Genomic DNA, 17,322 nt, shown 5'->3' with positions numbered 1-17,322 from the left:
ATTACCTGTTATGGTTACCTGTACTGATATTACCTGTTATGGTTACCTGTACTGATATTACTTGTTATGGTTACCTGTACTGATATTACCTGTTATGGTTACCTGTACTGAGATTATCTGTTAAAGAGACTTAATGGTTAGATTTCCCCATTTTTTCTTTTTATTTGTTTGATTTCAGGCAAGTGTTTCTATATCTTAGATTAGATTTTTCACATAATTATAGCATTTCTTGAGAAAATATGATAAAGATTATCAGCTTCAAACTAACACTGGTTAACACTTGCGGTTTTCATCAGAGATTGCTGCGATCATCATGTGACCTTTCTGAGGTTCGTTTAACTCACCGCTTTGTTTAGATGTCTTCCCACAACACGCATGAGCAAATACATTGTGGTCACTCTCCGAACGATAATGGTATGATCATTTAGTGTTGGAATGCTATTTATTGTATTCTTTTAAAAAATGTTTTCAATGAAATGGTTACGCAATTTTTTTAATAATATAATTAACTGACAATGCACAACTTTTATCAGATATCTAAATATTATCAGTTATCAGTTATGAAAATCTTACTATTTAGTCCCTTTAAAGTTACTTGTACAAAGATGACCTGTACAGAGTGTTAGAGTTACAGAATTTATGACGCTCTATGATGGGCATTTAGTTAATACTGTATAAGGATATATTTCTTTCTTATTCCAAAACCAGAATCCCAATACAAGTGACAGTACATATACATGGACATGTGTAAATTTACTGTTACATTCGAGGTGTTTTAGAGCTGGTTACAGCATCTCTTAAGTTAATCTCACCTTATTATTATGAGTTACAAGTGCCGGTATGGAGCACATGTTGAAAACGAAGAGAGCCCGGACCAGCTCCGCTGTAGTCTTACTGCGATACGCTTCCTTCCCATTACTGAAGGACAAATCAAGCACGGGATACCCGTCGCTGTCCAATCTTGATTTCTCGCTAAGATCCTGGGATGATATCGACGCCGACGAGGCAGTTGTTGATTTGGAAGCAAAGTAATGTGATTGTAGTACTGAAACCGAGCACAATTGTTTGTGAAGCGGTAAAACATTTGTCTTACACAACGCTCTTAACACCGCCATATCCGCATAAGTTATGCAGGCAGTTGTTGACGCTATGACTAGAGAATGTTAGGGCGATTTCCATTGGTCGACACCGACACACCTCTCGCTGTGGAAACACGTGCCTTGAGGCAAATAAATTACAGCGGTTCGACTTACAGCTGCGACTGTAGCGAAATATATTATATATATTATTTATCATCATGAATTTTTTTAAAATGAAATTTTGATGCTGTATATTATGAAGTAATATGCTTCCCTATCCAGGTCTATTAATATCTTAAATTATCCTCAAACATAATCCTCGTTAGCAAAGCTCAGTACCCTACAGGGAAGGACAAATACCAGCCTCAGGTGCAATAACCTGCAATGAATATATTGCACACTAATTAAGAATCAGAAAACAAACATAGGTTTCAAGATTTTATTAGTAAATCGGGAAAAGATTTAATACCCAGACAACATTCTGACAAAGAACAGAAATAGGCATGACAAGAGATCGCATGAGATAAAAAAAAGAGAAGTACAGCTCAGACAGTTTGCATTATAACAATACTTATATCATCATCATTATCACAGGGCATATATATATATAAATAAAGCATCAACACACGTGATTGTAACCTTTAAATATATATATGTATACATGAAGCAGTTAAACATGTACTTCGTTTCAGCAGAGTTAACAATTTCTGCAGTAGTAGAATAATTCGTCTACGATGCACTCAAAACATAATGTACATTTTCCCTAACTAAATAGTATCATTTGGCTATTTTCAGTAGAAAACTTGATATGGAAGCTTAAATAAAGTGTTATTAAGGGATTTTGTTTTGGACTGGTAACTTGATGAACGAATTTCAAAAGCATTTATTTCACCTAGATTTTAAACTCACCTCTTCGAAATGATTCTGAAAACTATTTTCTTCAGTTTTAAGAAGACAATGTATAATATGAAATTAAAGACACTCTTTTGTCACAACACCGAAGTAGTGCAACGCATGCATGATATATGTTATCAAATTGAATTGTATAACTACAGCGACAGGATGATATATGGAAAGTTTAAAAACATGAACTTGCGTTGTACTTTGATGTATATTGGTACGTATTTCGAATGATCAATATTATTCATACGGCTGACCTAAGCAACACTTTTTTCTAAAATAAAAAAAAAAAAAAAAAAAAATCCAACATTTTGAAACACTACGAAGCACGAAGCTTAATACTGCAAACTTGTATCAAAATAATTATATTATGTTTACTATAATATAAATCTCTTATATAGATATAGTTAATGACGATATGCAAGTGATAATTTAAACAATTTTCTTTATATATATATATATATATCATATTAAGATATAATTTAGTTTGAATCACTGAAATGTTTGTCATTAATTTAATTAGAGTTATTTCTATTAGATAATACCTACTGTTGAATCAACCATTTTCTTTGGGATTTTATTTTCGTTGAACTCATTGGTTCTTTTATTCTCCTAAGATTCAATTTACATATAAAACTTTAAAAAATGTACATGTCAGATGTATGACCAGAGAGCTAGCTCTATACGATTACTTGGTTTATATTGTATTAAGGCATGTGTAACAAGTACACCAGGCAGCTTGTATACAAGGGATGATATAACTACACCTACTAACATATTTACATGGATACATAATCCTTCTCACCAAATACAAAATCTGCTGACAATAGATTTGAAACCATTTCGATGATCGCTCTTGTATTAATTATATTGGAGGAATTTAGCATTGGACACATAGTTAACAGGCCTTCGTACTTTTTGATGAATGAAATAGGACATGAATATGAAGAAACATACATAAATGGATTGGTAATTAAACAATGATGGTACCATTAATTTGATGGGTGCAAAATGTGGGTACTACTAATGTTCCACTTGATAATATTTCGACATTTTGTCGATATGTTAACAATACGTAACTATACCATAGCAAATCAACATTTAGCTTTTAAAAGGCGACATTTTGAGGAACTGCATCCTATACGTGATCTAGCATGTTAGATTTGATAAATCTCTACCAGAGTTATCGTTCCTTAACTGTCTTAATACATACATTGGGGTGGTTGTGATTACTCTGTTTGATTAGATACAGTCAATGCTTTTTTTATATAGGAGAGATCGATCTCTGATTTATTACTTTGTTATTGATTTGTTTTTTTTCTGCACTAGATACATGTGGGTTATGATTTAACCGGATCCGTCTTAGAGGACTGCGAGTGTGAACCATAGAAACATGCTGAAACACATATATTTTGTAATGTTAAACTTTTAACAAAGATATTTTACTAAATTAAGTAACTCATATTGACGATTTTTGAAAACAGGTAAATAATAATTATAATAATCGTCTTTATCTATTCTTGATTACATATTGAGCGTAGAGATCATCTTCTATATGGTCACGACATATTAAAATGTACAATATTTACAACCTTAAGAAACATATGTATAAAAAACAGGATATACAGGTGGGGTCCTTGGTATCTAAAAGATCTCCTAATAATGTTTGACTAATGACATGGTAAAGGAAACACATTGGTAGATGAGGATCTAGTTGTCCTGGTCTGTACATCAAATGTATACATAAAATCATTCAAGTTTTGTGTGAGCTAAATTGTTAAGAACCTTGTACATAAAACGTGCTTGGTTATATAAAAATCTTTTACTAAAAGATAACCAGTTCAACCTGTTGAACATATCACAGGAAGGTGTTGTAAAATCACAGTTCAAAATGATTCTAGCTGCCCTCTTTTGCAGACGTTCTAATCTTAAAGTGTTCGTTTTGGAGCTGTTTCCCCATACAGTAGAACAATAGTGAATATGTGGGTTGATAAAATAGTTGAAGAAGGTCATGCAAGATGACTGGCTTACAAAAGGTCTCGGTTTTTCATCTGAAAAATTAGACTGGATATCTTTTTACATGTATTTAAAATTTGGTTATTCCAAGAGAGACAATCATCTATCGAAACTCCTAAGAGCTTCTCACTTTTTTACATTTTCAACGTTAACATTATTGATAACAATGGACAGATCTGTTTTTAGTTTACATTTCCTCTGCGAAGTACTGACGAGCATGGCTTTCGTCTTTTCTGTATTAGTGCACATTTTGTTTTCATCACACCATTTTGACACCAAATTAGCATCATTATTGAGACTGTTGTTTACATCCTCAAGTAATTTACCTTGTGATTGTAATGCAGTGTCATCTGCGTCCATGTACATAGAGCTTTGGTTTGTAATCAGGGGCAGATCATTTACATATGAAATGAACAAAAGTAGCCCCATTATTGACCCTTGAGGGACGCCGATTGTGACTGGGAGATTATTACTTAAAGTGTTTTTAAAGTTTACAATTTGAAATCTCCCAATCAAATAACTTGAGAAAAGTTCACTGTTATAGATGAACAACTATACAATCCCAGTTTTGACAATAAAACAGAGTGGTTAACAAGGTCAAAAGCCTTTCAGAAATCCAGAAAAAGAATACCTGTCAAATTACCTTTGTCAATAGCTTCATACCAACTATTTCTAATGTTGGTTAGTGCAGTCTGACGTGAATGTTTTTCTCTAAAGCCAGATTTGTTATCTATGATCAAATTGTGATCAGTCAAAACTTATACAAATGGACCTGAATGTATTTTTCTAAACACTTTGATAACACAGGCAGTTCTGATATTTGTTTGTAATTGCCCAACAGTTATTTTTTTACCCTTTTTGAAAAGAGTTCTCTCTTTTGCATATTTCCAAACTTCTGGAAACGTATCAACACAGAAATTCATAATTTTACATACAATCGGGGCAATGGATTTGGTACAGTGCTTTAAAAATTTAGCACTTATGTTATCCAGCCCAGTGGCCTTGTTGACATCTAATTTCAATAACAATTTCTCGATAAAAGTAGTTTCTACTCGGGGGATTTAGAAATATTTCCCCTCAGTTTGTCTTGGGTATACACTTTAAGTCTCTCTAAAGTATCTGAAGTGTCATTGTTACATGTGTCTTTTACATAGTGTTCCGCTATATTAGTGAAATATTCATTAAAATAGTTACCTATTTCAGTTTCATTGGTAACATCATTTTCACTTTGATCTTTTATAAAACTGGGCAAACTTGAAGATTTCTTTGGAAAAAGTATTATTTCAGTAGAAGTGAAAAAATTAAATTTTGCAAATTCTATCATAGCTGTAACTTTGTTTCTCCATTTGCGATATGCGTTTATTCGACCCTCACGTTTATGCTTGTTCCGTATTTCTATAGCTATGTTAATGCCATCTGTCCACCAATCAGGAATGTTTTGATAGCACACCCTCTTTTCCCTGACTGGGGCATGTTTGTTTACAATGTTCATTAACAAAGTTTGGAAAGTTTGTAGCATGTCATCAACATCGTCAAAAACAGGACAGGGGCGCGTTTTCAACATCTTGGTTGAAAGATTCATGGTTAAAGTTTTTCATGTATCTGTATTTAATGATGTTTTGTATCTTCTCTTCTTTCTTGCTGTTAACTCGGACAGCGCTGACAGGGAAGTGGTCACTCATAGCTATGGTAGGTACTTCCGTGTATGTTTATGTGGAGTAGTAGTCCATATATGATCTATACATGTCCCGTTATCTTCTTGTGTCGGAACAGTTTGTCATGTTGAAACTGTAACTCATCAAATGTTGAAGTTGCCTACTTGCTGTACTTTCTTGTAGTGTGTCATTGTTAAAATCACCCATGACAATGATTTCGTCATGATCACAAAATATTTTGTCTAACAGATTCAAATAATTCCATCTAATTTTTTTTCAGAATTTGGAGGCCAATACACAATTCCAAGAATCAGAGGCTTTGCATGTAGGGGATGTAATTCAATCCACAGGCATTTCAAATTTTCAGTAATTAAATCATCTCTCCTGACAAAACGACAATCACTTTTCAAATAGAAAGCAACACCTCCACCCACTTTCGATTTCCTGTCCAGACGAAGGTCATATCCACTAATTTGAAAATCTTTGTCAAGATGGTTGTCATTGAGCCCTGTTTTTGTAACTCCAATCACATCCACAGTTGAATTTAGGATTACAGATTTAAATTCGTCAAATTTGTTGTTTAGGCTTCTAATATTCCATGCTGACAATTTAAGTCCATCTGGAGCCTGAATGTCAATAGGACTTTGTGGAAATGTAGAATGTTAAGTATTTGTATTAGTGACAATGTTTATACATTGATCACAAAACCACTTCAGTAAATTTTCCTCACCAACTTCTATATAGGTGTCAGGTAGACACTCTTTGTGCCAAGAATTAAAGCAACCCGTACAGTACACTTCAATGCTGTCCAGGTATGCAGGTGAGTTACACTGAGCACAATTCGTCCCTGTTCTATCATCAGGACCCAGCTCTGCTGGCCCAGGATTAAGCTCAATGTCATTTGACAATAGAAAGTAAAAGTAGATGGCCAGTTGAGAGGTGTTCACCATAACATTACTCGGCCTTTCTGTTGTATTTGTTGTGTTATGTAAAAAATGTCCCTGTTAAAACCTCTGTCCCGTATGAAGAAATGTTTAAATCCAAGACAGGCCACGTGTTGTTGGGATAGTTATTTCCATGTTTGCCACTTTTCAGTTCATACAAACTGCTAAAAAGCTGCATAAAATCCCAAGAAGCAGGAGAACAAAACAACTCCCCCTACTCCAGCGGCCATTGTTTTGTTATTGTCAGGTTGGTTTTAATTGATGTCGAGGTTTCTGACATCCCAGCATCAAATCAGCATACAAGTTTAAGATTGATCTACATCAATATGTGTCTACATATACAAGGCGAGTGCACGTGTGGTTATTTATGCAAACCTCCTTGCGATAGTGCAGAACTGGAGATGATTCTATAGTGCTGCCACACTGAAGTTTACAACCAATTGCTCCAAGCAGGACACTCAAATTGGTCATATTATACTGAGGAGGAATTCGGAAAATCGGCATCGCGACCAAGATAAAAGTAATGGTCTTGGACTGATAGTCATCTCATAATACACACCATGCGCGACACTTTTGCATACCAGCTACATGGATATAAAACATTCCATAAAAATCATAGGGTACTTTAGAAGTCAGTGCCAATAGCAAGCAAACATTACTTACAAGAAAAAAAATATTAATCCCTTTACCAACTCGAATTTTTTTCCAGTCAGAAACCGGAAATACATTTTTTTCTGCTTTACAAGATACATTGTAACTCATGATGTAATAATTTTCTAAGTGCTTGTTTTGTACAAAAATCTACTTAATACAAAATATGTCACTTTATCTTTATGTAACTTTATTACAAAATAGTGATGGATATAGATATTTGTACAACCACCAGTTAATGCGAGTTGTCCCCGTTCAAATCCAACGACTGATAACAAATAACCTGTTCATTTTTGGATAGTTATAAGCTACATAAGAAAACTCAAATCTTTATGTACTCGACTGTACTGGCCATATCCTGTATAAAACACACGGGCCTGTATTGGAAATATCAACAATGTTTGTATGGGTTAACGGTCATGTCAGTCGACGCAATCTTTGTGGAATTAAACAGTGTTCTAATTGTAATTATTTTCTAATCACAACGTATTACAAACTTGTAATGCAATATCCGTGACATTATATAGGTAAATACAGGTACATAATAAAGCCGTTTTCTAGAGGAGGTTGATATATTGCCCATGGGGTCATGAAAAGAGAGCATATCTGAGCCAAGCCAGATCATATTTGCCGACATAAAGATAAGTTATATAGACAATAAACTGTCTTCTCCTTTAAAAAATGATAAAACACAAACATACACACAATTAAAAATAAATGGGAAAAAAATCAGGAATTTGCTTGTGACACGTCAATTCCCACAAATTGAGAAAAGCCGTTGTTCGCAATCCACACTTGTCAGTCCTGCTTCTGTCAACATGACGCAGTGACCTTGACCTGGATTTGGGTTGCCAGGAGACCAGAGAGTACTGTCGATCTCATCTGTTTCTTCCTCGATGTAACGCCAGGTTGGAGGGCTATAGACTCCCGCGACGTAGAAACGGAAGTCATGTTCTACAATGAAATTGTTAGATCCCTAATGAACTTGTGTGATGGGTTTCAATTTAAAGACAAATGCTACTGAAACGTATAAGAAGTGTTCACAACAGTATAAGTTCAAGAATTTAAGTAATGAATGTATGTTTTAACCGAGGTAGTTGGACACGTGTGCTACTTTAGATTAATACGCGACATTTATTGACGTAACCTCAAAATAAACAAGGTGCAAAGTACTAACTCAGTACAAGGTAACCGGAAACTGTATTCTGCAGACTCGCCATCTTGGATGCCTTGTCAACCTTCATCAGGCGAGTGTACATAGCTGTGCAGGAAGTTGCTGCATCTGCCTGGGTCTTCCTAATCTCTATGATGTTGTACAGGATGGCAGCTTCTTTATCTTCCTTGTAGCCATACAAGTCCAGGACATCTGTATTCAAGGGAAACCCATCAGTTATATAGATATTTATAATATGATATACAATACACTTCCCTACAGATAGGGCGTTAATTTGAGTGAGATGCACGGAGACTAAGTAGCCAGATGTTAGTATAATGTCACTGGATTGGGTGTCATTTTTTCTATGGTTATTGGTTATGACATTTTATTTTGATGGTCCAAATATCCGTGGACACTATCTTTATGTTAGTTTGTCCCAGCGTGCCATCTTGATCTTGGTTGGTATATTGTTATGGTGATCTCGCTAGTTTGATAATTTTTCGTATTTCTCCCAGATCTTAAACTACAGTTACCGCTGATAGACCATTTATAGAATGCTTTTTACTTTCTGACATAAATCTTCAATTTTATTTCAGTTTCTTTACACACATTAGATTCTGAGAGATATCTTCAATATTATATCATTTTCGTTATATACACTAGATTCTGACAGACATCTCCAGTTTTATATCAGTTTCTTTATACACAATAGATTATTACACACATCACTAATATTATATTAGTTTCGTTACACACACTAGATTCTGAGATACATTTTCAATATTATACCAGTTTCTTTATATACACTAGATTCATATTCAATATTATATCAGTAATTTTCTTAAAATCCTCCCTTTTGAGCCCTTTAGTTTAACACTTACATATAAGTCCTTAAGTTTAAAACTTACATAATGTCCTTTAGTATAAAACATAATGTAAAGTCCGTTAGTTTAAAACTTACATATAAAGTGCTTTAATTTAAAACTTAATCTGGAGTCATTAAGTTTAAAACTTACATATAAAGTCCTTTCTGGAGTCATTAAGTTTAAAGTCCTTTAAAAAACCTACATATAAATTCCTTTAGTTTAAAACTTAATCTAAAGTTATTTAGTTCAAAACTTAATCTAAAGTCATTAAGTTTAAACGTACATATAAAGTCCTGTGGTTTGAAAATTCCATATAAAGTCCTTAAGTTTAAAGCTTAATCTAAAGTGATTTAGTTAAAAACTTAATCCAAAATCATTCAGTTTAAAACTTACATATAAAGTTCTTTAGTTTAAAATTTACATATAAAGTCCTTTAGTTTAAAACTTACATATAAAGTCCTTTAGTTTAAAAGTTTTATGTATTGCGCTTACACGTTCAATGATAGAATACAAAGGTAGACAAGAATTATCTTCAATTTTTCAGTCTCTTTTGTGTCTAATTCTAAAATTGAATTGTAAAGTCTTATTCACTTGTATGTGCAATTTCGATATCCATCAGCGAGCCGTGAGGAAGCATGACCAAAGGGAGATCACTCTTCGGCTGTGTATTATGGCTTTCAGGGAGCTTCACTGCAAAAACAACTGCACGTTATCACATTTGCTGATTGTATCCCTCATTCCTAAAGTAATACGTGGGTAAGGCATTATATGTATTGGATAATGATGACATAGTTTTGACGGAATCAGGAAAATGAGGGTTTTGTTGATTTAGAATATTTATTTTCTCTAACAAAATCTTTCTTTTACAATAGATAAGATATTTCAAGTGAACAGAATACAACAGCATATCGAAATAACCATAGTAATCAAGTCGTATAACAATACAAGACATGCATAGCCGATGATCACAAACAACATGATTTACTTGGACGTGACAGTTAAGTATTAATTTTATTCATATTCATACAACACCTGATAAATTCTTAAAACAAATGTACCATACCTTGAATAACGAATAAGCTAATGGATGAAGTGATCTGTCCAGGCACGACGATCCAGGCGTTGTAACCTGTACACCACTGTACACCGTTGCTGGTAGTGTAATTGAACGACATGCATGTGCTGTGGCTCTGACATTTCAAGCCACACTCCGCCCTTGATCGGACTGTAGAATCTGCCGGAATTACCGTATGGCTGGTTATCATTTCATTTTCTTCTGTTACTGGCTTCATAACGAAGTGGCTAAATCGGACTGATATAAACAGAATTATATATATAATATGAAAGTTAGGAAATGAGAGACAAAACGCTTTCTCCAAATTCTAAACATGTTACGGAGAAGTGATATACTGAAATGTGTAGAGAAACTGGATGACGTTTCCACCAAATCAAGTAGAAACTTATTTACCATAAATTGGGGAAATGTATAACACAGAACTGTTAAGGAACTATATCAGATAATCATTTAATAGCGAACATGTAAATGTTGCCCGAGTAGAAAAAGAAATGAACAGATAAACCAGAGTTCACCAGCGAAGACGGACAAAGTATCATGGCTGCTAGAAAGACGTTTCGCCATAAGAACATGAGTAAAACCATCACTACAGGAAGGAGGAAATTAAGTATTGAAATCGTGAAGAAATGGTTGGAGATCTTTACAACTATTAGAAAACGTCTCGTTTCAACGGAAGATGATGCCTGGCCCCATAATCTGACTAAACGAAATAACAGCACTAATCTGTATAACACACTCGTCTCAACGAAAGGTCGTACCTCGGTCACAAAACTGAGTAAACGAGATAACACTTATACGTTCACCGTTTATACCTACCATAATTGAAAATAAACACGACATATTCTTCTACATCAGCCACTTATCTCGATATAATCTTACAACGATAGTAGCAGTTTTTTTAAAACAGCTCTATGATTAGCGTGATGATTTCAATTTTCCTGTTTCTAATTTTTCAATTCTGTATAGCAACATCCCTGCATCCCTAACTTATGGCGTTTACAGGTTGCAGTTGATTCGATATTCAAAGGCAACCTCAAAAGACAGGGTTTCAAAAGATACAGGGTGAAAGAAATTACGGGGAAATTTTACGGTCATCATAGTGACCACATTAAGAAATATTCTTATTCTAATTTTTTGTGCAATATGAAACTGGACATGTTTGATGATCGTTAGTTTGCCTGTTGGTTTCGTCGTTGTATACCTTGTTCTCATTTGAGAATGTGACATTACTTACTTTGATTGATCAAATTTGACATGACATGATGAACAGAAGACGCTTGGTCTTCCGGAATCATTGCTCTTATTCTCCTTGACTTTTCAGGAGTCTCCATGTAAATATTTTTTTTGTTCATACTTTGCCATAGTTTTATTGAATTTGATTTTGGATTTTGATTATGTTAACATATTGTTATTTTATTGTTGTTTTCCTGTATCACGCACTGGCTCATCTCCACGAAATATCGTACCTAGGTTCCAAAATTGAGTAAAAAAAACACCACCACTCACATTTATACCTGTATGAAGCGCATACTCTTCGCAATGAATGATGAATATTTTGTTCATTGCATTAATGGACAAATGTCCTTAGAAATAGGTGATCCCGGGAACTATCTATGTTAATGAAATGTTTAATATACAGAACATTATAATATTTAACTCTGATTAAGTCATGAGTGTCTCATCTTTCCGTTTTCTAATTGAACATCCACTCACATCAAATCTGAGTGAGATGTGCCTATACCAAGTCCGTGGATTGATACGCAGATGGCGGACTGTCACATTGAATGTAAGAAGTGACGTCACAGGGGTATTCTGATCTGTATTTCCAGTGAATAACTGTAATTGAAAGTGGCAAATCACAAATAAAAAACCTTGTTAGTTATTAAATATATGTATTGGCTGAACACAACAACGACAGTCCGAACTTGTTTTAAAGTGTAGTTAGAGTTGCAATGACCAACAAATTACAAGAACGCTATAACTGTCAAGAATTCATAAAAAAGATCAAACTTGCTTTCTGTGATCCATCAGGTGACATCACATATGTCCATGTGACACTGTCCATGCTATAAAGTAGATAGTAGGATTTAATCCACTGGGGAATGTCAGGATCGCCTCGTCCCTGCACAGTTACAGCTGTAACAATGGTATCCTTCGGAAACGTTACCTGAAATGTAAGAAGGCATTGTAATTTAATCGAGGAAAGTAGAAATAGCAAAACGAAACAGGAAAAAGTAACTTAATCTCAATATTTCGATTGATGTCATTAAACCGTCCAGATAAATAGATCAATTATATATCATACAATGTATATATTATATTTAAAAAATACCAGAATTATTTTACATATCTTTTTATCAAATTCAATTGACCTGACAAGAAACAACAAGAAAATAACATGTTAACATAATCACAATCTAAACTCAATTTCAATTAAACCTAGGGCGAAATACCAACATGTTAACATAATCAAAATCTAAACTCAAATTCAATTAAACTAAGGCGAAATACCAACATGTTAACATAATCACAATTTGAACTCAAATTAAATTAAACTAGGGCGAAATACCAACATGTTAACGTAATCACAATCTAAACTCAAATTAAATCAAACTAGGGCGAAATACCAACATGTTAACATAATCACAATCTAAACTCAAATTCAATAACACTAGGACGAAATACCAACACGTTTACATAATCACAATCTAAACTCAAATTCAATTAAAACCTAGGGCGAAATACCAACATGTTAACATAATCAAAATCTAAACTCAAATTAAATCAAACTAGGGCGAAATACCAACATGTTAACATAATCAAAATCTAAACTCAAATTAAAAAACACTAGGACGAAATACCAACATGTTAACATAATCACAATCTAAACTCAAATTCAATTAAACTAGGGCGAAATACCAACATGTTAACATCATTACAATCTAAACTCAAATTAAATCAAACTAGGGCGAAATACCAACATGTTAACATAATCAAAATCTAAACTCAAATTAAAAAACACTAGGACGAAATACCAACATGTTAACATAATCACAATCTAAACTCAAATTCAATTAAACTAGGGCGAAATACCAACATGTTAACATCATTACAATCTAAACTCAAATTAAATCAAACTAGGGCGAAATACCAACATGTTAACATAATCAAAATCTAAACTCAAATTAAAAAACACTAGGACGAAATACCAACATGTTAACATAATCACAATCTAAACTCAAATTCAATTAAACTAGGGCGAAATACCAACATGTTAACATCATTACAATCTAAACTCAAATTCAAAAACACTAGGACTAAATACCAACATGTTAACATAATTACAATCTAAACTCAAATTCAAAAACACTAGGACGAAATACCAACATGTTAACATAATCACAATCTAAACTCAAATTCAATAACACTAGGACGAAATACCAACATGTTTACATAATCACAATCTAAACTCAAATTCAATTAAACTAGGGCGAAATACCAACATGTTAACGTAATCACAATCTAAACTCAAATTAAATCAAACTAGGGCGAAATACCAACATGTTAACATAATCACAATCTAAACTCAAATTCAATAACACTAGGACGAAATACCAACATGTTAGCATAATCACAATCTAAACTCAAATTCAATAACACTAGGACAAAATACCAACATGTTTACATAATCACAATCAAAGCATACATCAAATGTCCAACTGTTCATCTAAAAAACACATCAAATGTCTGACAGTTTATCTTAAAGCTGACACTACATATATGTTTATCTCCAAAGTAGACATCAAATGTTTCACTATTTATCTACAACACATAATTACGCTACGATACTTAGCCATTGTCCATGAATTTTACCTGTATAAACTGGTCTAGGTTGTTAAATGCGGAAGACCAGCATCTAGTTCTCCTAGGGGATGTAAGAGGATCTCCAGGATAGAAAAGTCTACTGTTTCGTGCCCCATTTTCAAACATCCCTTTAAATGTACTTGAAGCGGTCAGAGAGGTGTCATTGACTCCATTGATACCAGACACGAGGAAGTCAGAACAAACGATGCTTTCTAATAGTAAATAAAGTATAACATACAGTGTACAAAACTAAAACTAAATTTGCTACTGAACATTTTGATTTTGTAATGAAGGATTTCACTTTGGTTTGAAGACTTTCAACATAGACACAAGGCTACTACTATAACAGAAACATACAAGTTACAATAGCATGACCCGCAAACACATGTTCGGGCCGAGTGTGTGGTATTTTGAATGGCTGTGATATACTCTTATGAGTCCCTTGTGACGAAAATAGCTGATCAGAGAGGAGAAAATTTCTTTCTTCAAATTTACGAAAATGCAATGGGATCAGCAGGTGCAATACTTACGTCTTATCTGCTGGGCAGCAGAGAAAAGGTTCCATGTCAGTTAAATGTATTTAGTAAAACAAGCATTGCTTTCTTGCTTGTTGCCCTCATTGCGTGATAGTAAGAATTTAGAATCTTTGTCTTTATCTTTTCTAAGGTCCTTTTGCCCAATGTCTCTTTTGACACTAACCCACTTTAGGCCTTAGTGTTAAAACTCTGCACAAGTAAGGAAGCAATGGGTCTATCCCAAATTCCTGACTTTCATGTCACTAAGCATTGGTTGCGATGCATTTGGTTTGGCTTTATAATGCTTCGCGTCATATCGACAATTATGGTCTTTTAAGAACGGCTATTTGTTATGTTATATGAATGTAATGGGTTATAGAAGGGAGACAACTCCACCTGCTTTCTATATTGTAAACATTGCATGTATTGAAAATACAGAGACTACTCTACTGGATAGATATGTGCTATATCCACTGCAAAGAGTGCTGTACCTGAACAGAAAGACATTGACATTCGTGACCTGTAAGCTCAGAGTCCATGACTGCGGTACCGTTTACAAAGTCACCAGCCAAAAGCCAATCTTTCCTGCAGACTCTTGGGCAATTCAGTCCAGCTCAACATCATTAAATAAGGAATTTCAGCCAGTAAATTGAATGTTTTGCTTGTCAAAGACAAGGTCACCCCAAACGACTGTAGCTATAATGGAACTTTAGTGACATCTTTGTCAACAGCGGGGCCATCCAACTCCTTCATATTAAATGTTGACAAGCACGTTTACATCACACGCACACAAGCAGAACCCAGAGAGGAACAGAAATCCTTCATCGGGAAACCAGAGAAACAAGCAGAGCCCGGGGTAAGACAGTCCCCTCACCTCCTCGGGAAACCAAATGTAATCTTTATAAATGCGGGATTAGATACAATTCAAAACCATACATTTTTATTTCTGCCTTTCACAAAATTATCAAAATTCCATATCAGCTCTGGTTGACACAGACTTTGACCATTCAACTTGATCCATCTCCACTATTATGTACCTCCAAATTCAGAAGTGGGTAGTAGTACCAAAACATATTCTATAGCTTACAAGGCATCTGGTCTGGAAGGAGCTACTGTATTCATTAAAGCCTTATGGTTGCTATGTCATTTGTGACGGTTGCAAAACTTTGTCCCAATCAAGATTTTAAATCTTAATTCAAATCCCGTTGCTTTGTTTCAAGGGATCACGTTTTTGAACATGCATTGGATTATGATACTTTTTCAGCTATCCGATGACATCTTGGAAAATGTACAGAAGCCCATCGGTTCTAAACAAGAGCAATCTACTGCAATTCATTCGGTTTCCTATTTGAAATACCAGATCTCTTGGCGCCAAATGTGAAGGAGAATTTCCAAGTCTTACGTCGACACAGAGACCTGTTTGTCACTCCCGAGTCACCTAACCTTGGGTTTACAGAACTGGTTGAACACAAGATCCTACTCAAGCCTGACGCTAAGCCAAAACATTAAGACTATGTCGTTGTCCACCAGATAAACGCGCGTTTTAAGACATCAACTCTATCGATTGAATGTTGGATCAAGGAATTATAGCACCAGCTCGGAAGTCAAAACAGATTCTCATCACAAGTCCAGCAGATAAAATTGAGAATCGTTTGCCGACAGAACACCAGCATACTTCTCATCCATCGACTTATCGAAAGTATTTTTTTCTGATGTCGATCGACCCTGAAAGTACTGGTCTAACAGCATTCAACAATGCTATGGAACATCTATGTTTCAAAGACTACATATGGGTTCAAGTTTGACTCCCAGCAGTTTCCAGTTTTTGATGCAGCTCTTGATAGAAAACGGATTGAGAGGACACACATTTAGATCTTGTGTCTGTTACATTGATGATGTCCTGGTCAATGAACTAACTTTGCAATAACACATGAACGATGTTGAGGAGGTTTCCCTAGACTTGATGCTGCTGATTTCAGAAGATGGTATCTCTACATCATATGATCGTGTGGATGCCATCAAGAACATCAGTTCCGCAAAGGGTGTGAAGGCTTTTAGGCGAATTTTGGTTATTCAACTGGTTCATAAAATTCACTCCTACCTTCAGTGCGTAAGACAAGCTTTTGGTTAGTCTTACCAAGTCTGGTGTCCCTTTCTACTGGACAAGGAAACACCAAGATGCTCCGGATAATCTCAATTTTCCAGAGATGTAGATTGCTGAAAATCATGGCAATTGTCGGGAAGTTTTATGGTCGTCATAGTGATCTCATTTAGAAAAGCATTAATATTTTTTGTGCGATATGAAACTAGACGTGTTTGATGCTCGTTGCCTATTGATGTTGTATACCTCGTTTTCATTTGAGAACACTACATGGAATAATCAAACTATTTATGACTGGTGTCGTTAATGAAGCAAAAGACATGATAACCCGGTCTTATTATCTTTGTACTTTTTCAGTAGTTTCCTTGTAGTCCTTATTTCATGGAATTTGAAAAATACATACAGTATAGGCAAATAATGACTGCAGCATATAGAAATGTCGTGTTTTTATAACTTATTTTCTGAATTGTTTGAGTGATCCAGACTTTTCGATTTTGTAC

At 34.5% G+C, this 17,322-nt stretch overlaps 2 protein-coding genes across 2 annotated transcripts in view; both read right to left on the bottom strand.

Moving 5' to 3' along the window:
- LOC132555529 (proline dehydrogenase 1, mitochondrial-like) overlaps nucleotides 1-1,115 on the bottom strand; it is a 28,670-nt gene extending 27,555 nt beyond the window's left edge. Inside the window, exon 1 of the mRNA XM_060219876.1 lies at nucleotides 813-1,115. Coding sequence (XP_060075859.1) covers nucleotides 813-1,115 — 303 coding nt within the window. The remainder of the gene's footprint in view (nucleotides 1-812) is intronic.
- Nucleotides 1,116-7,996: 6,881 nt separating this feature from the next.
- On the bottom strand, nucleotides 7,997-12,509 carry LOC132555539 (uncharacterized; the record flags this gene model as incomplete). Its single annotated transcript, XM_060219887.1, has 5 exons — nucleotides 7,997-8,199; nucleotides 8,423-8,611; nucleotides 10,331-10,576; nucleotides 12,022-12,178; nucleotides 12,357-12,509. Coding segments are annotated over 5 exons (948 nt in total), but the record flags the coding sequence as incomplete, so codon positions are not given.
- Between the last annotated feature and the right edge of the window lie 4,813 nt (nucleotides 12,510-17,322).

The sequence above is a fragment of the Ylistrum balloti genome, unplaced genomic scaffold, assembly GCF_031769215.1.
Source record: "Ylistrum balloti isolate Yb309-2 unplaced genomic scaffold, AGI_CSIRO_Ybal_v1 Utg370504, whole genome shotgun sequence".
Classification (NCBI taxonomy): domain Eukaryota; kingdom Metazoa; phylum Mollusca; class Bivalvia; order Pectinida; family Pectinidae; genus Ylistrum; species Ylistrum balloti.
Note: the sequence above shows the minus strand (reverse complement) of the source record. Positions and strands in the feature narration are given on the sequence as shown.